This window comes from Taudactylus pleione, unplaced genomic scaffold (assembly GCF_031769625.1).
Source record: "Taudactylus pleione unplaced genomic scaffold, aTauple2 ptg000201l, whole genome shotgun sequence".
Taxonomy (NCBI): domain Eukaryota; kingdom Metazoa; phylum Chordata; class Amphibia; order Anura; family Myobatrachidae; genus Taudactylus; species Taudactylus pleione.
In genome coordinates this window covers 49,458,040-49,473,347 of record NW_028284603.1, presented here as the reverse complement: position 1 = coordinate 49,473,347, position 15,308 = coordinate 49,458,040, and the positions used below count along the sequence as shown (strand labels likewise).

The window sequence follows — 15,308 nt, the reverse complement described above, 5'->3', positions numbered from 1 at the left end:
TGTGCTTGTCACAAATACTTGGGTTAGTGGAACTAGACTATGGGCTGCTAAAGCAGCCCCAGCCCAAAGACTGCAACAATGTCCATGTGGAAGGAAGCCTCTGGATGTGTGTTATATGGCTCACGGCATGTGCAGGAGAACAAGGAGCGTGTGATGGGGGCATATAACAAGAGCTGACCAACTGTCAGGAGAAGACCGTTAAGACAAGAAGTCAGTGTGAAGAGGATATCTGAGAAGGAGCTCCGTACCTGCCATTGGTGAGGCCCACCACTCTCGGTGACCGGCGCTGGTTCACGGTAGCTAGAATAGAGGATGGATAATCCAGGTTTGGGGAATGGAGCAGAATCGACTGCTGCCTCCCGGGAGAGGACTTTCAACCAAGCTCCCGGAGGTGGAGCTGAGACAGAAGAAGTAGCACAGTCTAATTCCCCTACTGAGCCTGACAGCCCTAGCAAGTGATAACAGGTGAACAGGGCTTGCTGGAGGGGCCCGGGTCCGATGCTGCCCTGCCCCTCCTCTCTGTCAGCTGAGCAGCCCAGCACACACGCTGCTGTCTGCTGGGCTGCAAAGGGAGACTGCTTGCTTCTGAGTCAGAGCAGCGGCAGTCTCCTCTGCCTGTGGGGGGGGGAGCGATAATCCTGATTGTGCCCCACCCCCCTGGATTTGTGCTGGGTTGAGGGGCTCACAGTACCCCCCCCTCTCCAGCGCGCGGTTCTGCAACTGTTTTTTTTCTCGTTTTTTTTTCTTAAGGGGGTGTGGCCATGCCTCCTACGATTAGGCTGTGACCCCCTTCACCCGGGCCCGGCACGGCTCTTGGCAGCCCTGCAGGTGAAGCACAGATCTCTGGCTGCTGTGACATGTGGTGTAGATTTCCTGATGAGCACACTGGACCTGGAAGGAACAGAGGGTCAGGTCTGTGACAATAAAAGTGGGAGCAAGACATCACTATCAAGCAGGGCCGGTGCTAGGCTGTGCTGCGCCCAGCGCCGTCCTGTGTTGCCGCCCCTTCCCTCCTCCACTCCCTGCCCCTTGAGCTTACTTATCTGCAATAGCGCTGGGAGGAGGGTGGGCGTTTCCTGCGCCCTCCAGAAACAGTAGCGCTCCGGCCGACGGACCGCCTTGCCCGTACCTGGAGCCGCTACTGCTATCAAGTAAGGCACAGATTTACACAGGGTAAATAGCTTATTGCACTGATTATTAAAGCGCTCCCACTCATACAGCCCATAAGCTGCAGCAAATAGCCAAAGCCAATAACACCCTATGGACAACATAGAGAGAGGGTAACAGAGGCAACTTCAGTAGACCTCACACTGAAGGAAACTGGCTATATCATATGATACTAGCTGTAAAGAGATAGGGAAAAGGTTGCAATCTGCTTATCATAATATAATTACTGAGCACTATCCGCTTCACAGATGTTCTCTACAGAATAAAAGAACAGTTGTTGCTGGCTCAGCAGTAAATTCTAGTTCGCAACAGGTACCGAAGTGACTTCTCAGGAATACATTTGTCACTAAAAAAGGGTGATCAGAATACAGGTTATATAACTCCTTTAATTACAAGCCAGGACATGAAATATTGTTACCCTTGTCATTGAAACATTTACCTAAATCAAAGTAAATGTAACTTAAATCAAATTGAAATTACTGCAGCTATCCCTTTTTAAACAATTTAAAAACTGGAGCTTATATTAACTATATGTGCACCTCCGTTAATGGCCATCAAGTACAATTGAAAACTCTAATCTGGGACTGACACTGTGGGTATACGAGGTGTGGCTATTAAATGAGACTGATACTATAATGGGATGTAGTCAGCATCCTGGCGTGTGGGATGCCGACTAAATACCAGTGCCGGATTCCCAACAGCATCTGGATCCTGGCTCCAGTAACTCGACCGCCGGCATCCTAAGGTAAGTATCGGGGCTTAGTGGAGGGATAGTGCTAGGCTTAGGGTCCGGGGAGGGGGAGGTTAGGTTCAGGCACCAGGGAGGAAGGGTTAGGGTAGGGACAGGGGGAGGGTTAGGGAACTTACCTTAATGTGTCGGGATTGTGACTGTTGGGATGCCGCTATCTGTATTCTGACAGCCGGGATCCCAAACCCATCCCGCTATAATTTGTTTAATTAAATTGAGTATATTTTCACCTTGTTTCCTTTCTATTTACTCCTGCATCCATACAACGCTGCATTCTTATTTTCCATTTGTCAAAGCCGTGCTGTAGCTCATCCGTCGTTTTCTTCTTTACCTCAATAACTAATGCAAAACTTGAGTACAGATTTAACATTAGGGAAAAGAAGGCAGTCACATGGTGCTAGGTCTGGCGAGTATGGAGGGTGTTCTAGCACTGCACTCTGTTTCTTGGCCAAAACTGCTTCACAGAGAGCTGTGTGGGCTGGTGCGCTGTGCTGATGGAGAATGAGACCAATTTTTCCACATCTTTGGCCTCTTTCTTCTGATTCTTTCCCGCAAAGTTGCTAGAACATTTATGTAGTAATGTTGATTCACTGTTGCGCCTTCTGGTACCTAGTCTTCAATAAGAACACCCTTGATATCAAAGAAAACCATTAACATGGCTTGGAATTTGCTTTGATGTGCTTTCTTGGTGACTATGGCGCTTTAAAGTGCATGAATTTGAATTTGTTCCAAAATGTCTGTACAAACTGTGTGAGAGGGGTGCAACTTACAAAAACATTTTGGGATAGTCCAAGGGGTAGTAAATGTTAGGACTATACTCTGTTGTGTTAATAATAGTTTCTTAATCATAAACTCTCCTGCTTAAAGGGAGGACAAGTGTATAATATTTAACTGTAAGTGGGATATATATATATATATATATATATATATATATATATATATATAAATAAATGTTATAGTGTTGTTTACTTACCTTTCTCCTTCATCCACTAGGGGACGCCGGAGCATAGACAATGGGGTATAGACTGTGGTAGAGTAGAGCCTGGCACTTTAAATAATTTAGAAGCGTGACTGGCTTCTCCCCCTCTATGCCCAATCAGCCCCAGTTTAGAAAATGTGCCCGAGAGAGGCGGTAGCACATCAAGCTGTCTCCAGCCTTTTCATAGATTTTTATTTTTTATTATTAGCTGTGGCAGTCTGCCTGCTTCGGGGGGAGCTCCCGGGAAGGGCACCGCCGCGGCTACTGCAGTCTGTGTCCGGTACCCTAAGGAGGGGGCTCAAGATGGAGTCATCGTACCCTGCGAGGACCCGCCACAGCTGACACCGGCTCGTGTCCGGGTTCCTCGCCGCCCCCTCAGCCCAGCATCCCAGCTGCAGCAGCCTGTAAGTATAACCACTTTTCCTGATCAGCAGGAGCAGTGGGTGTTCTAGCTGGGCTCAGTGATATACTGCAGCTGTTACTGTTAGGAGAGACCCGATCCTCCCCCCACACCACCTACCCCGAGTCCTCCTCGAGGGGACGCAGTAAAAGCTAATGGACAGTATGGCTGTGGCTTCCGTGATTTTTAGGCATTAGGTTATTCCGGTTGTTTTTCCTACTATGTTTCGTGCCAGGAAGCTGGAACCGACTGCACGCTTCCATCACTTTTGGAAGTTGTATGTCGTTGGCGGATACCGGGGGGGGGGGGGGGGGGGGTCTTTGGTTGTTTCTTCCAGGCGAGGTGGACGCTAGTTTTGTCTGGGCTCGCTGAAGGGTTCAAGTTGCCGTCTAATCTATCTGCTTCCAGAATGGGTTATCCTGCTATCTGAGCCTCTGCAAGATGTTGTAGTCTCCGATCTCTCTTGGTGCAGCCTCCGCTTCTGCCCTGTGGAATCTCAACTCTTTGAGGACTTCCAATGATCCAACCCTTCCACTGGTTTCCAACCCCTACTTCTAGGGACTGCAAGTATTATCCTGGCAGAGTGTTTTTTAGTTGGCTCTGGCCTTCATGCGTACCCTGGGGTATATATGTGTGTATATATATATATATATATATATATATATATATATATAAGTATATGAGTTTGTGGAATTGTCTGCGGCTATCCTGTGCAGAGTTTTGATTCTCTCCTGTGCTCTATAGTGTTTGCTCCTCAGCTCTTATTTTTTTAAATATTTGTTGTCCTACCATCAGTGTATGGCAATCCCCGTTTCGGTTGGCCGCTAGGTCGGCATGTTTCTCAGCACTTCCCACCTGGGAGGTCCCCATTGTCTATGCTCCAGTGTCCCCTAGTGGATGAATGAGAAAATAGGATTTTGGTACTTACCGATAAATCCCTTTTCTCCGATTCCACAATGACACTGAATGCCCACCCAGTGCCGCTTACCTGCCTTCTTGTTTTTGGTTCATTAATTTATAGTTGGACTGCAGTTCCTCTGCATTATATTGTTGTGTGACTACATGTATTCCCTGCAGTGGGTCACTCTGTTCTCCTTCAGTCTATCTTTTGCCGTTCTGTGGACTTCTCCTTCTTGTTGTCCGCCGTTTCCTCTCGGGCTCAGTTTCTTAACTGGGGTTGATGGGGCATAGAGGGGGAGGAGCCAGTCACACTTCTAAATTATTTAAAGTGCTAGGCTCTACTTTTACCACCATCTATACCCCATTGTCTATGCTCCAGTGTCCCCTGTGGAATCGGAGAAAGGGATTTATCGGTAAGTACCAAAAGCCTATTTTTTATTTTGGTCCAATCCTTCGTCTGTGGACGGCATGAGATCCTGTAAAATATAGCTGAACATTTTATTTTTTTATTTTTTTAGAAGTGTGTACTTAATATCCCGTGACATAGATACATGTTATTGTTCATACTCCGTTCACCAGGGTTACCCCAAGCCAACTCTGGGAGGATCCTCAACTAAAGAAAAGCTTAGCTGGAGGCACTCTTATAACATCCAATAATACCAGCAGCCATTTGTTGTTTAAAGTAACCTGTTAGTTCCCTTAGAAAACTGGGGTTACATATTAGGGGAAATTGCAGAACTGTTTGCTCTGTGTTTAACATTTTAATAGTAGTTTGCTGTTATAATTGACAATGATACAAACAGATTGCTTAATGTATGTCTTCAGGCTAACTACAGGTAAAAGATATATGTAAGTAACATCTAAGCAAGCATCCTTTAATTGATTAACTTACAAACAAGGTTTTATTAGAGGAGGGGGGGATGTGTGTGCTGATTTTATATATGGATTCTTCTAGATAATTCACAATAGCCATTGTTTGATTTTGTACTGTTTCACAACAATTAAGGTATAATAAGGTATATATGTATGTTGGGATTGTGGATCAGTATATCTGGTCCTTCCCTCGCCTCTTTGCCTTGTAGTGGCCGCGTTGGCATGGTAGCTCCTCCACTGCTCTTAGCCGCTATATTATGCCTCTGATTGTGGTGCTGCCCTGTGTGTATTGTCTCCTGCATCTCCTTTGTGTTCTCTTGTTACTTTTTTTTGGTCTGTACTGGAGGATTTGATGGAAGGGTTTTTGGCGCCTAAATACGAATATCTATGTTCGTGCAAATATGTATTATGGTAAAGGTTGCCTTAGTAGATGTCATGCTTTCAATTATAATCTTAGTAAGCATGGCCAAAGTCTGAAACTGTAGTTTTAAACAGCCCTTTCCAGAAACAAGCTCTTTGTTTTTACTAGGCTAAATTTCTGGAGACCTGAAAATGAAAATACATGTAACTTTAGTTCATGAGTGGTTTCCTTAAGGTGCACATACACGGTCCGATCTGTCAGCAGACTGATCGTGCTGTCACCGCCGGCAATTGTGTGGTCCCCGCAGACCGCACGATATGCCGACTCCCCCCTCCTTCATCTGAATGGGATCGTACATCGCATCCCATATCAGATGGTTTTGCAGGAAGACCTGGGGATGCGATGTACGACCCCGCGGGAGCGCGCAGCACGATATTCGGTACGATATCGTGCCCATACACTGCACGTAAATCGTGCCATGTATGGGGACCTTAATGCTGTTGCCAGGCAACACAAAATTCCACTACACACTAAAAACTGCTTTTTGTTACAATTCCTGATGGCTGATATAGCTTTAAATGTTTGCTTACACTAGTGTAGGTTTTTCTTTGCTTCAGATAAGGACCAAGGTGAGAACGTAGGAAGATAAACTACTATTATACCAACAATCGGCTGAATGTCAGCCTTTTGTTGTAAATTATATCAAGTGATCAACAAATAGAGACCCAAAAAAGCGGAGGACTGTTCATTCTTTTAAATCAATGTCCATCTGATTTGCAGGGATTTTAGTGGGTGTAGACATTTTCTACAGCGAATTATGGTGTTAGTGACCATACAATGGACAATGCAGAGGAAGCTTTTTACTTTGATTTGGGGTTTTTAAGGATCCAGTTGAGATGAAATGGTGCAAAGTGAGTGAACTCTGCTTTCTCTTGTTTGCTTTGGCCTCAGGTTTGTCTGGGAGGCTAATACACATTCTTAAGCTTACAAAGGATTAATTTTTCTCCCTCAGACATTTTGCTTGGTATATTCTTGCTGCTTTTTTTTTTTTCTTCTTGTGTATTTCTATCTTGGATCATACATAAATCTGTCTCACGTGCTCTATTCTGTAGAGTCTGAAGTCGGAAGAAGAAGCAGAACTAGCTAAGGAGGCTCAGATTGAAAACTTTGAAGCACAAGGTAATTTTGCTATATAGAATAAAAGGAAGTTGCTAGCAAGCTACAAACAGGAAAACTTAAGGCGCACTAGGCGATATTTTACACGATCCGTCCGATTCCGACGCATCGTAACGAGAGATCGTGTAAAATATGTCCAAATCAAGAGTGTCCACTCGGGTGTGGTATAAGAGATGGACAGTAATTAGTTAGACAATGTCTAGATAAACACCAGATGTTAGACAGTCAATAGTTAGACATGGAAAAAAGTCACACACTAAAGTTAGACATGTAAAAAGTTCGACAGGTGCAAAAGGTCGTCAGGGTCAAAAGTTCAACATGAAAATGATCAACACAAAAATGGTCGACAATTATTATTTATTTTTTTTACACCCTAATCTTCACCCTAACCCTCCCTCCTGGTGCCTAACCCTAACCGTCTGGGTAAGTGCCTAACCCTAAAAATGTTTTGTTATTTTAAATGTGTCGGCCATTTTTGTGTCGATCATTTTCATGTTGAACTTTTAACCCTGTCGACCTTTTGTACCTGTTGAACTTTTTACATGTTTAACTTTAGTGTGTCTGACTTTTTTCCGTGTCAAACTTTTTATTTATCCCTGTCTAACTATTGACTGTCTAATATCTGGTGTCTATCTAGACATTGTCTAATTACTGTCCATCCATCCGTACACGCTGGTTGTACATCGCATCTTCAGACCTTACCTGCTGCAGGCAAGATCTGACAATCTCGCTCACAATGCACTGGAATAGTAGGATGCACGATAAATCGTGGGTCAGTTTGGCCAGATTTTCATACCAAATCATGCCCATGACTGCTGGGGTGCTGCCGGGGAAGAAATCGGAGACAATATTGCATCGTGACCGCATCGCTTAGTGTGTAGGCACCTTTAGAAAGGTTAACTACTTGTTATAAAGATTTACTCTCTCTAGAGCTGTGAGAGAGACTGCATAAACCATAGGTAATTCTCTACCTTTTGTCACCCTCCCTTAGGACAGCTGAGGACATGGAACCAAGGAATTTTTGAAAGTCCGAGAAGAATTTCAAATTCTGACATGACTGAGAATCAGGTGCGGGACATCTGGGAGGAGCTGGGCATAGGCCACAATGGATACCTCAATCGTCAGGAGCTTGTCACTGTGTGTACCAATATTGGGCTTGAAGATCTCAGTAAAGAGGTATGAGCAAAGTTAATTATGGTACAAGGGAAGTACTTATTTGTTAGAATTGTTGTTAAGTCGCTGTTTGCTGTTAAGATTTTTAAACCTATACAAAGCTTTTACACAGGGGTACAAGATATTTTTATAGTATCTAATATATTGTCTTAGCCATCACAGTTAAACATATTAAACAGTCCTTAAAACACTGCAGATGGACAGTATGTCAGAGAGGAGTAAGCCCAGAAGTAGCATTGGTTACAGCTGCAAGGCGCCGGCATCTGCTGGGCCCTATGTAGCTACAAGGCATCATACCTAGCAGCTCATAGTCCCAATTGGTTATCTTGTATTCACAGCCATGTCTGAGAGATACTGGACTGGGAGCAACAAGACCCCCAACAATACAGTAGTGATGTCTGTCTCCTATCAAATTGGGACAGGAAAACTATGTATCAAACGCAGGACCATTCAGGCTCTCCAACTACGCGTTTCACAAAAATAGACCACCCCATATAAAATGCTGCCCCAGATATGGTAGAATGCCTCTATGAAATAAAGTTTATACATTCAACTAGTTTTGTAATATGTTTGTGTAATCAATGTAGTTGACTGTCTATAGCTATATATAGGATAAGCATTTGTATCCTTTATTAGAACCCCTGTATACTTGGTTGCAAACCAATGTATGGCTGGAACATTGATGGGAAGTGTAAAAATGTGTTGATAAGGTGAAAATGCACTTTCCTTCCTCGGAGTTCGGTATTGTGGTTCTAGGATCACCAGTAACTTCTGTAGTGGGTTGATGTTGGTGTACTGTGTTATCATGGTAGGAACTTCTGTAGTGGGTTGATGTTGGTGTACTGTGTTATCATGGTAGGAACTTCTGTAGTGGGTTGATGTTGGTGTACTGTGTTATCATGGTAGGAACTTCTGTAGTGGGTTGATGTTGGTGTACTGTGTTATCATGGTAGGAACTTCTGTAGTGGGTTGATGTTGGTGTACTGTGTTATCATGGTAGGAACTTCTGTAGTGGGTTGATGTTGGTGTACTGTGTTATCATGGTAGGAACTTCTGTAGTGGGTTGATGTTGGTGTACTGTGTTATCATGGTAGGAACTTGAAGACTTGTTCAATAAGCTGGATCAAGATGGAGATGGCAGAGTAAGTTTCCAGGAGTTCCAGGTTGGCTTGTTTAGCCACGCACCGTTGCCTATTGCCTCCACACCACTCCGGCGAAGGCGGCCATGGACATTTTACCAGGTGGGTGAAATAGTCTTACACTGTTTATTAAAGGTAATATATTCAAAGGTTAGTGATTTAAAACATTGCATTGTTTCTCAGTCGGGTAATAATGAAAACATGTAATTAAACATTAACAAGATTTCAGAGTGAGATGAAACAGATTTGTCCGAAGTAAAGGCTTTTGCTAGATTGTTATGATAAAGTTCTGATAAATGTACATCTCGCACCTTGGAAACTTTAACTTTACAACTGAAACAGCATTTTAGGCATTAAAAAACTAGCACACAATCAGAGCATATACCTAATGGTGGGTACACACCTGAAAGATGCATCTGCAGATCGAGTGATCTGCAGATATATCTTAAGTTGATGGTTGCTCATACACACTGAACGGCCATCATTTATCCAGCAGTCGCTTGTCACGGGTGGGGCCGTCCCCTCTCCTTGGCTGCTGCTGTGTGTGTACGGGTGGTCTGCAGACCAGCCGTACACACTTGTTGATGGACAGATGTCTGCAGACATATCTGTTCATCGGCTGTGCAGCACAGCCAGTGCGATATGGCGGTTCACAGACATATCTCTGGTACACACTGGCCGACGGCCAGCAGATATATTGGCCAATCTATTGATCTGCCAATATATCGGCCAGTGTGTACCCAGCATAAGGGTTGTTTGGTTCTTCCTGCATCCTTGCTGTAGATATTGTTGTGAATTTCCTACTCCCTCACTAGAGGGCATGTAACCTAACCCTTTCTCATCCTACATTCTAATTAGTATAAAAACTCACTAAACTGTTAATGAGCATATCTAAACAAGGCAGGAATGTATGTGATAACGAAAGTGGCACATAAACATGCCATAGGTTTCATATGAGTTGGGTATGAAATACTGGCAGTCGGGATTCTAGCTGTCAAAATACCGACAATGGTATCCCGATGCTCGGTATCCTGACAGGGGTAAGGTAAGTATCCTAACCCTCTCCCTTTAACCCCTCCTTTTCTGCACCCTAACCCTTTGTGCAATTCTACTAGAAATGGTATCGCAGATTAACTATTGTAATGTGAGCAAAGTACATTTTTACTTGAATAATATAATGTATCCCTCCCAACACAACCCGTGTTCTCCATAGCAAGTACAGTAGACAGGCTGGCTGTGTGTTTGGTGTAACACCTCTGAACAGTATGTTGTGCAAGAAATAAAATGCTTGATATTATATGACTGTTGTTATTTGCTGGTGATATATCTGCATAGGACAGAGGTTCCCAATCTCTGGGCCTGATTCAGACCCGCTCGCAAGTGCGATGCGCTCGCAAGCGGGTCGATGAAGCTTTGCGCACGCAAGCCCCGTAGCGAGAGAGAAATTCTCTCACTCTGGGGCTCGCTACAAACGGGATGGCTGTCGATGTTGATCGACAGCTCGCCCCATTTTGTAGGTGGGGTGGGGGGGGTGGCTGGACAAACGGAGGCGTTCCTGAAGGAACGCCTGCCGTTTGTGGGCGGCCCTACTGACATCACGAGCCGGAAGCTTACTGGGGCTTGCAGCAGACGAGACCCTACCTCAAGGGTCTCGACCATCATCTGGTCGCTCGCTAAAGCTGTAGGTGGTCACCCACAGCTTAGCGAGCGGCCAGAAGGCCGGACTCCAAAAAAAAAAAAAAACCCCTTCAGACCTGCAAGCTGCCTCCGGCAGTGAGCGGGTCTGAATCAGGGCCTCTGTCCTCAAAGCACCCTAAAGGTGCATACACACGGGACGATCTGCTGTATGAGTGATATTGGTGAAAGATTTAGCTTGAACTTTCAGTGAAGTCATCCTGCTACATCTCTGAACATGCAATTCTTGACAATATTTTCCAAATTGGCCTGCATGTACGGACGACCAAAGATATAGTTATCCTCCAGCGTGAGCACGCATCGTTGGTCGTTCACTGCATACACACTGAGCGATATATCGTTGAATGTTATCGTTCAAAGATATCATCTTGTGTGTATGCCCCTTGACAGTCCAGGTATTAAGGATATCCATGCTTGACCACAGATTACTTAATTAGTACCTCAGTCAATTTGATTTAAGCACCTGAGCTCAACCATGGATATCTCTAAAACCTGACCTGTTGGGGTGCCTTGATGACTGTTTGGGAACCTCTGGCATAGGGTATTAGTAGGTCAGCATGTTGAACATATATCTATTTTATATGAGTGTTTTGAGGTGGCAAAAGAGAAAAGACTGTATGTGTGAATAGCGTACAAGCATGGTAATAGTGTGCTGCACAATACAAGAGCTTTTACGTTGTTTCACACCTGTGCATAAACAGACATAGTGGCTGAGCATTTATCTGAGTGTCTATGATTTTAGATGGCGGAATTTATACCTATAAACCTTCTCACCTGCACAGCACCCAATCAATTACCTAATTAGCATTAAACCTATTTAATCAACGCACAAAATCCTTCCTCAAATGCACACAGCCACTGCTCCTAGCCAATGTTACACTGGCTCTTTTTCTATATGCAATGATGACCGTAGTACTTAAATCTCATTAATCAAGCTGGGCATACATGCCCAGATAAAATGCCTGTCAGACCGACAGACATTTTATCTGGCAGTCTGCCAGCCGCAGATGTCCGCGGAATACACTGTGAGATTACTCAGTGTATCAGCCCGACATCTGCGCTCCGCCCCCGGGGGAGGACACATTTCCCCGTTCCTTCCATGGGAAGAAACACAGGAAATGTCTGTCGGCTGCGGCTGGGCATACACTGCCCGATGCGGCCGACAGTTTACCTCTAAATATCGCATCGGACGGGCATGCTGGACAATCCAGCATTCCTGACCGAGCAATATTTAACCCTCGGTCGCCCGCACACACTACAATTATCGGGGCGATCCGCGGATCGGCCCGAAAATTGTAGTGTGTATGGCCAGCTTTAAACTCTAAACTAAGAAAAAAAATACCTTACAAAGCTTGCATAACACACAACCATCTGTCCTACATTTAAATACACATCTGCTTTAAAGGGGTAGCACTTGTGTAAAGACCATTTATCTGGCGTACCTGAGAAAAGAACATTTAGGTTTTTGACACTGGATTAGTCGAATGAGGTGTTAGCCATAAAATTATGGCTAATTAAATCTGCCCCCATGTCCTTTAATTTCAGTAGGACCATTTCCATTGTGACTGTAATTTTGCAGGAACTATGATCAGGGCAAAATCTTATACTGTAATGTTTTACAAAATTTTAAATAATGAAAATATAACTTATGTATTGTATAGTATATTCTCCATGTGCTCTGGTGCTTTTTTATGTTCTGTTTTTGATGATTGCAAGAAGTCTTCTTAATATACAGCAGAGAATTCAAATGGATTAACACTTTGATGCCTTGATCGTGTTGGAAACTAATTTAGTGAAGCAATGTCTCACTGCAGCTGGTAGAAGATAACAGCCATAAGACGGCCACTGCTTCTCTTCTCTCTGGGTATGGACCTTTCCATCTTTTCTCCAGCATTGACGATGGGTCTGGCTTTGGGAACCCAGAGCAGATTATGATCATCTGGGAGGAGCAAGGGATTGAAGACTCTAAAGAGATATTAATGGTAAGAAGTTAGTTCTCCTGATTCCAAATCATGAAATGCTGACAAATATAAAAGTGTGCTAACCTATCTTCCTGCTGGATTATACGTCTTTGTTATATCAATTCTCATCCATTTAGTGCCGTAACTAGCTATAGGCGACTGGTGCCGCTGCACAGAGGCTCCGTGGGTAGCACTGTTGCTGCCCCACGGCCCTTGCTTTTGGCTTGCAGGAAGCCTAGATAGCACCCTTCAGCCAGAATCAATGCAGCGGTTCTGCCCGTAGTGTATGTTGCTGTAGAGTCTTGAAGACTCTCCGTGCACTGCTGATGAAGTTCCTGGTGCCGGCAGGGCACCACCCCCTATGCGTGATGTCATGACATCATGAGCGAAGGGGCGAGGCTGGCATCTGGCTGCCGGAGTGCTGCTCACTTGTACACCCTGTCCTCTTTTTAGTGGACAGTATGTAGTAATTTTGACATGTATGAGACCAGCAACCAAAGTATACCAATATATGTGGCAGTAGGGCCATCTTGCCTGAGCTGAATGTTTTTATTTAAAATGTAGACTCCATTCCAGATCATTTGAGCAAATTCTGGAGTCTGGGGGAGAGCAAAAGAACCTAGCACTGCCCTGGACATATATGTACAGATTAGTCTCCTTATGCACTGGATAGTGTATTATTACACAGTATTAATAATTGACCCTATAGCTGGTCTATATCAGTGTTTTCCAGATTTCCTAGTTGGTGCACAAGTGGCTCACACATTTTAAAAGGTCAACAGGTGGTGCTAACTAATTCATTTGTGACACTGAGGGGATCTTAAAATCATGCAACCTTAGTATTATATGCTATTTCTATCGTGGTCATCATGGTGTGGGCTGGGGAGGGGGGTTCTCAGGCATACCCCCCCCCCCCTGGCATTTACCTGTGGTTTATTTGTGTATACTATTCTCTTGCCAAGCTTGCTAAAGGGATGAGAACTAGCAAAGCTCTTCATTGTGGTTGTGCAGATAGTGCTACACATGAGGTTTGTGTGAGTCCTTATGTGTGGACTGTATACCCAAGCCAACTACTACTCGATCTCCTAAAGAGGTGAAACAAATCATTTCCTAGGTGGTGTAGTCTATGCTGAATAAGTTTGTCATTAAGATTGACTTATTGATTTGCGGCTCTTCTGCACTGAACATTAAGTGTCTACATAGAGTATGTACAGCCTGATCTCTTGGGTTGGGTACGGGATCCCAGCAGCCAGAATACAGAAAGTTGGAATCCCGACAGAATCCCTACACAACCACGTAAGTATTCTAACACTAACCCCTAACCCTTCCCTAGTGCCTAATACTTGGCATCGGGATCCTACAGCCGGGATTCCGGCATCGGTATTCCGAGCGCTTGGTTGCCAACTACATCCCTCTCAGGTGCCAGCGAGTCTCTAGGTTTTCTTATGTGGGTTCCATACAATAAGTCGACAATGATTTGGTCAACACCATAAGGTCGACAAGTTAAAAAGGTCGACATGGAAATAATCAACGTGGAAATAGTCAACATTTTTTTTTTAAATTGTAAAGCTGCATACACACACAACGATTTTTTAATGATTATCGTTAAACGATATCGTTTAACGATAATTGATGGCAAAAATAGTTCACTTTCTGAGTCAAACGATGAACGATTATCGTTCATGCGCGTTTGTAGTTGGTCGTTTAGTCAGAGTTGTCAACTCAACGATTTTCATTAAGGGAATATGCAAAAATCATTTGTAGTTCATAAAAATCGTTCATGACATTTAGTAAATGAACAACTTTAGTAAATGATTTTAGTAAATTTTTTCAAGGGAAAAAATCGTTACTCAAATCGTTCATTAAAAAAATCGTTGTGTGTATGCAGCTTTAGGGTTAGGCACTTACTGGAGAGTTAGGCAATAGGAGGGACGGTTAGGCACTTACCGGAGAGTTAGGCAATAGGAGGGACGGTTAGGGTTATACACCAAGGGGAGGATTAGGGTTAGAAAAACAAAGAAAAATGTTGACCATTTCCATGTTGACCTTTTGTACCGGTCAACCTGCTGTACAGCCATGGCCACAAGTATTGGTTTTCACATAGTCTGCTGCTTCAGTTTTTATGATGGCAATTTACATATACTCTAGAATGTCATGAAGAGTGATCAGATGAATTGCAATTAATTGCAAAAGTCCCTCTTTGCATGACAATGAACTGTGAGCCTGATTCAGAGCCGGACGCTCTGACAGAGCGCTCGCTCTGAATCAGGGCCGGGCTATTTTTTTATTTTTTTTTTAGAACGGCCTCCTGGCCGCTCGCATAGCTGTGAGTGACCACCCACAGCTATAGTGAGTGGCCAGGAAGATGGTCGCGATGGTCAAGACCATCGCGACCATCAGGCTTGCGACGAGACCCTTGTGGTAGGGTCTCGTTGCCGCAAGCCCCAGAGAGATTTCGGCTCTAACAGAGCCGAAATCTCTCCCATTGACGTCAAACGGAGGCGTTCACATGGGAACGCCTCCGTCTGGGCAGCCACTCCCCTGGCCCGCCCACCAAAGGGGGCGAGCTGTCACTCAACATCAACAGCTCGCCCCATTTGTTGCGAGACCCGGAGCGACGGAGTGCCCACACTATCCGGGTCTCGCTCATGCTCACGACGGAGCCGGCTCCGACGTGCGCATGCGCACTGGCCCACCATCGACCCGGTTGCGAGCGCACAGCTCTTGCGACCGGGT

The 15,308-nt window shown here is 44.6% G+C and overlaps 1 protein-coding gene across 4 annotated transcripts in view; it reads left to right on the top strand.

The window, feature by feature from the left end:
• The window catches only part of NINL (ninein like), a 172,109-nt gene that overhangs the window by 68,350 nt on the left and 88,451 nt on the right, over positions 1–15,308 (top strand). For all 4 annotated transcript variants that reach the window (XM_088477366.1, XM_088477369.1, XM_088477368.1 and 1 more), the window contains 4 exons: positions 6,541–6,607; positions 7,596–7,780; positions 8,872–9,018; positions 12,426–12,593. In XM_088477366.1, the coding sequence (XP_088333492.1) occupies positions 6,541–6,607; positions 7,596–7,780; positions 8,872–9,018; positions 12,426–12,593 (567 nt within the window). The remainder of the gene's footprint in view (positions 1–6,540; positions 6,608–7,595; positions 7,781–8,871; positions 9,019–12,425; positions 12,594–15,308) is intronic.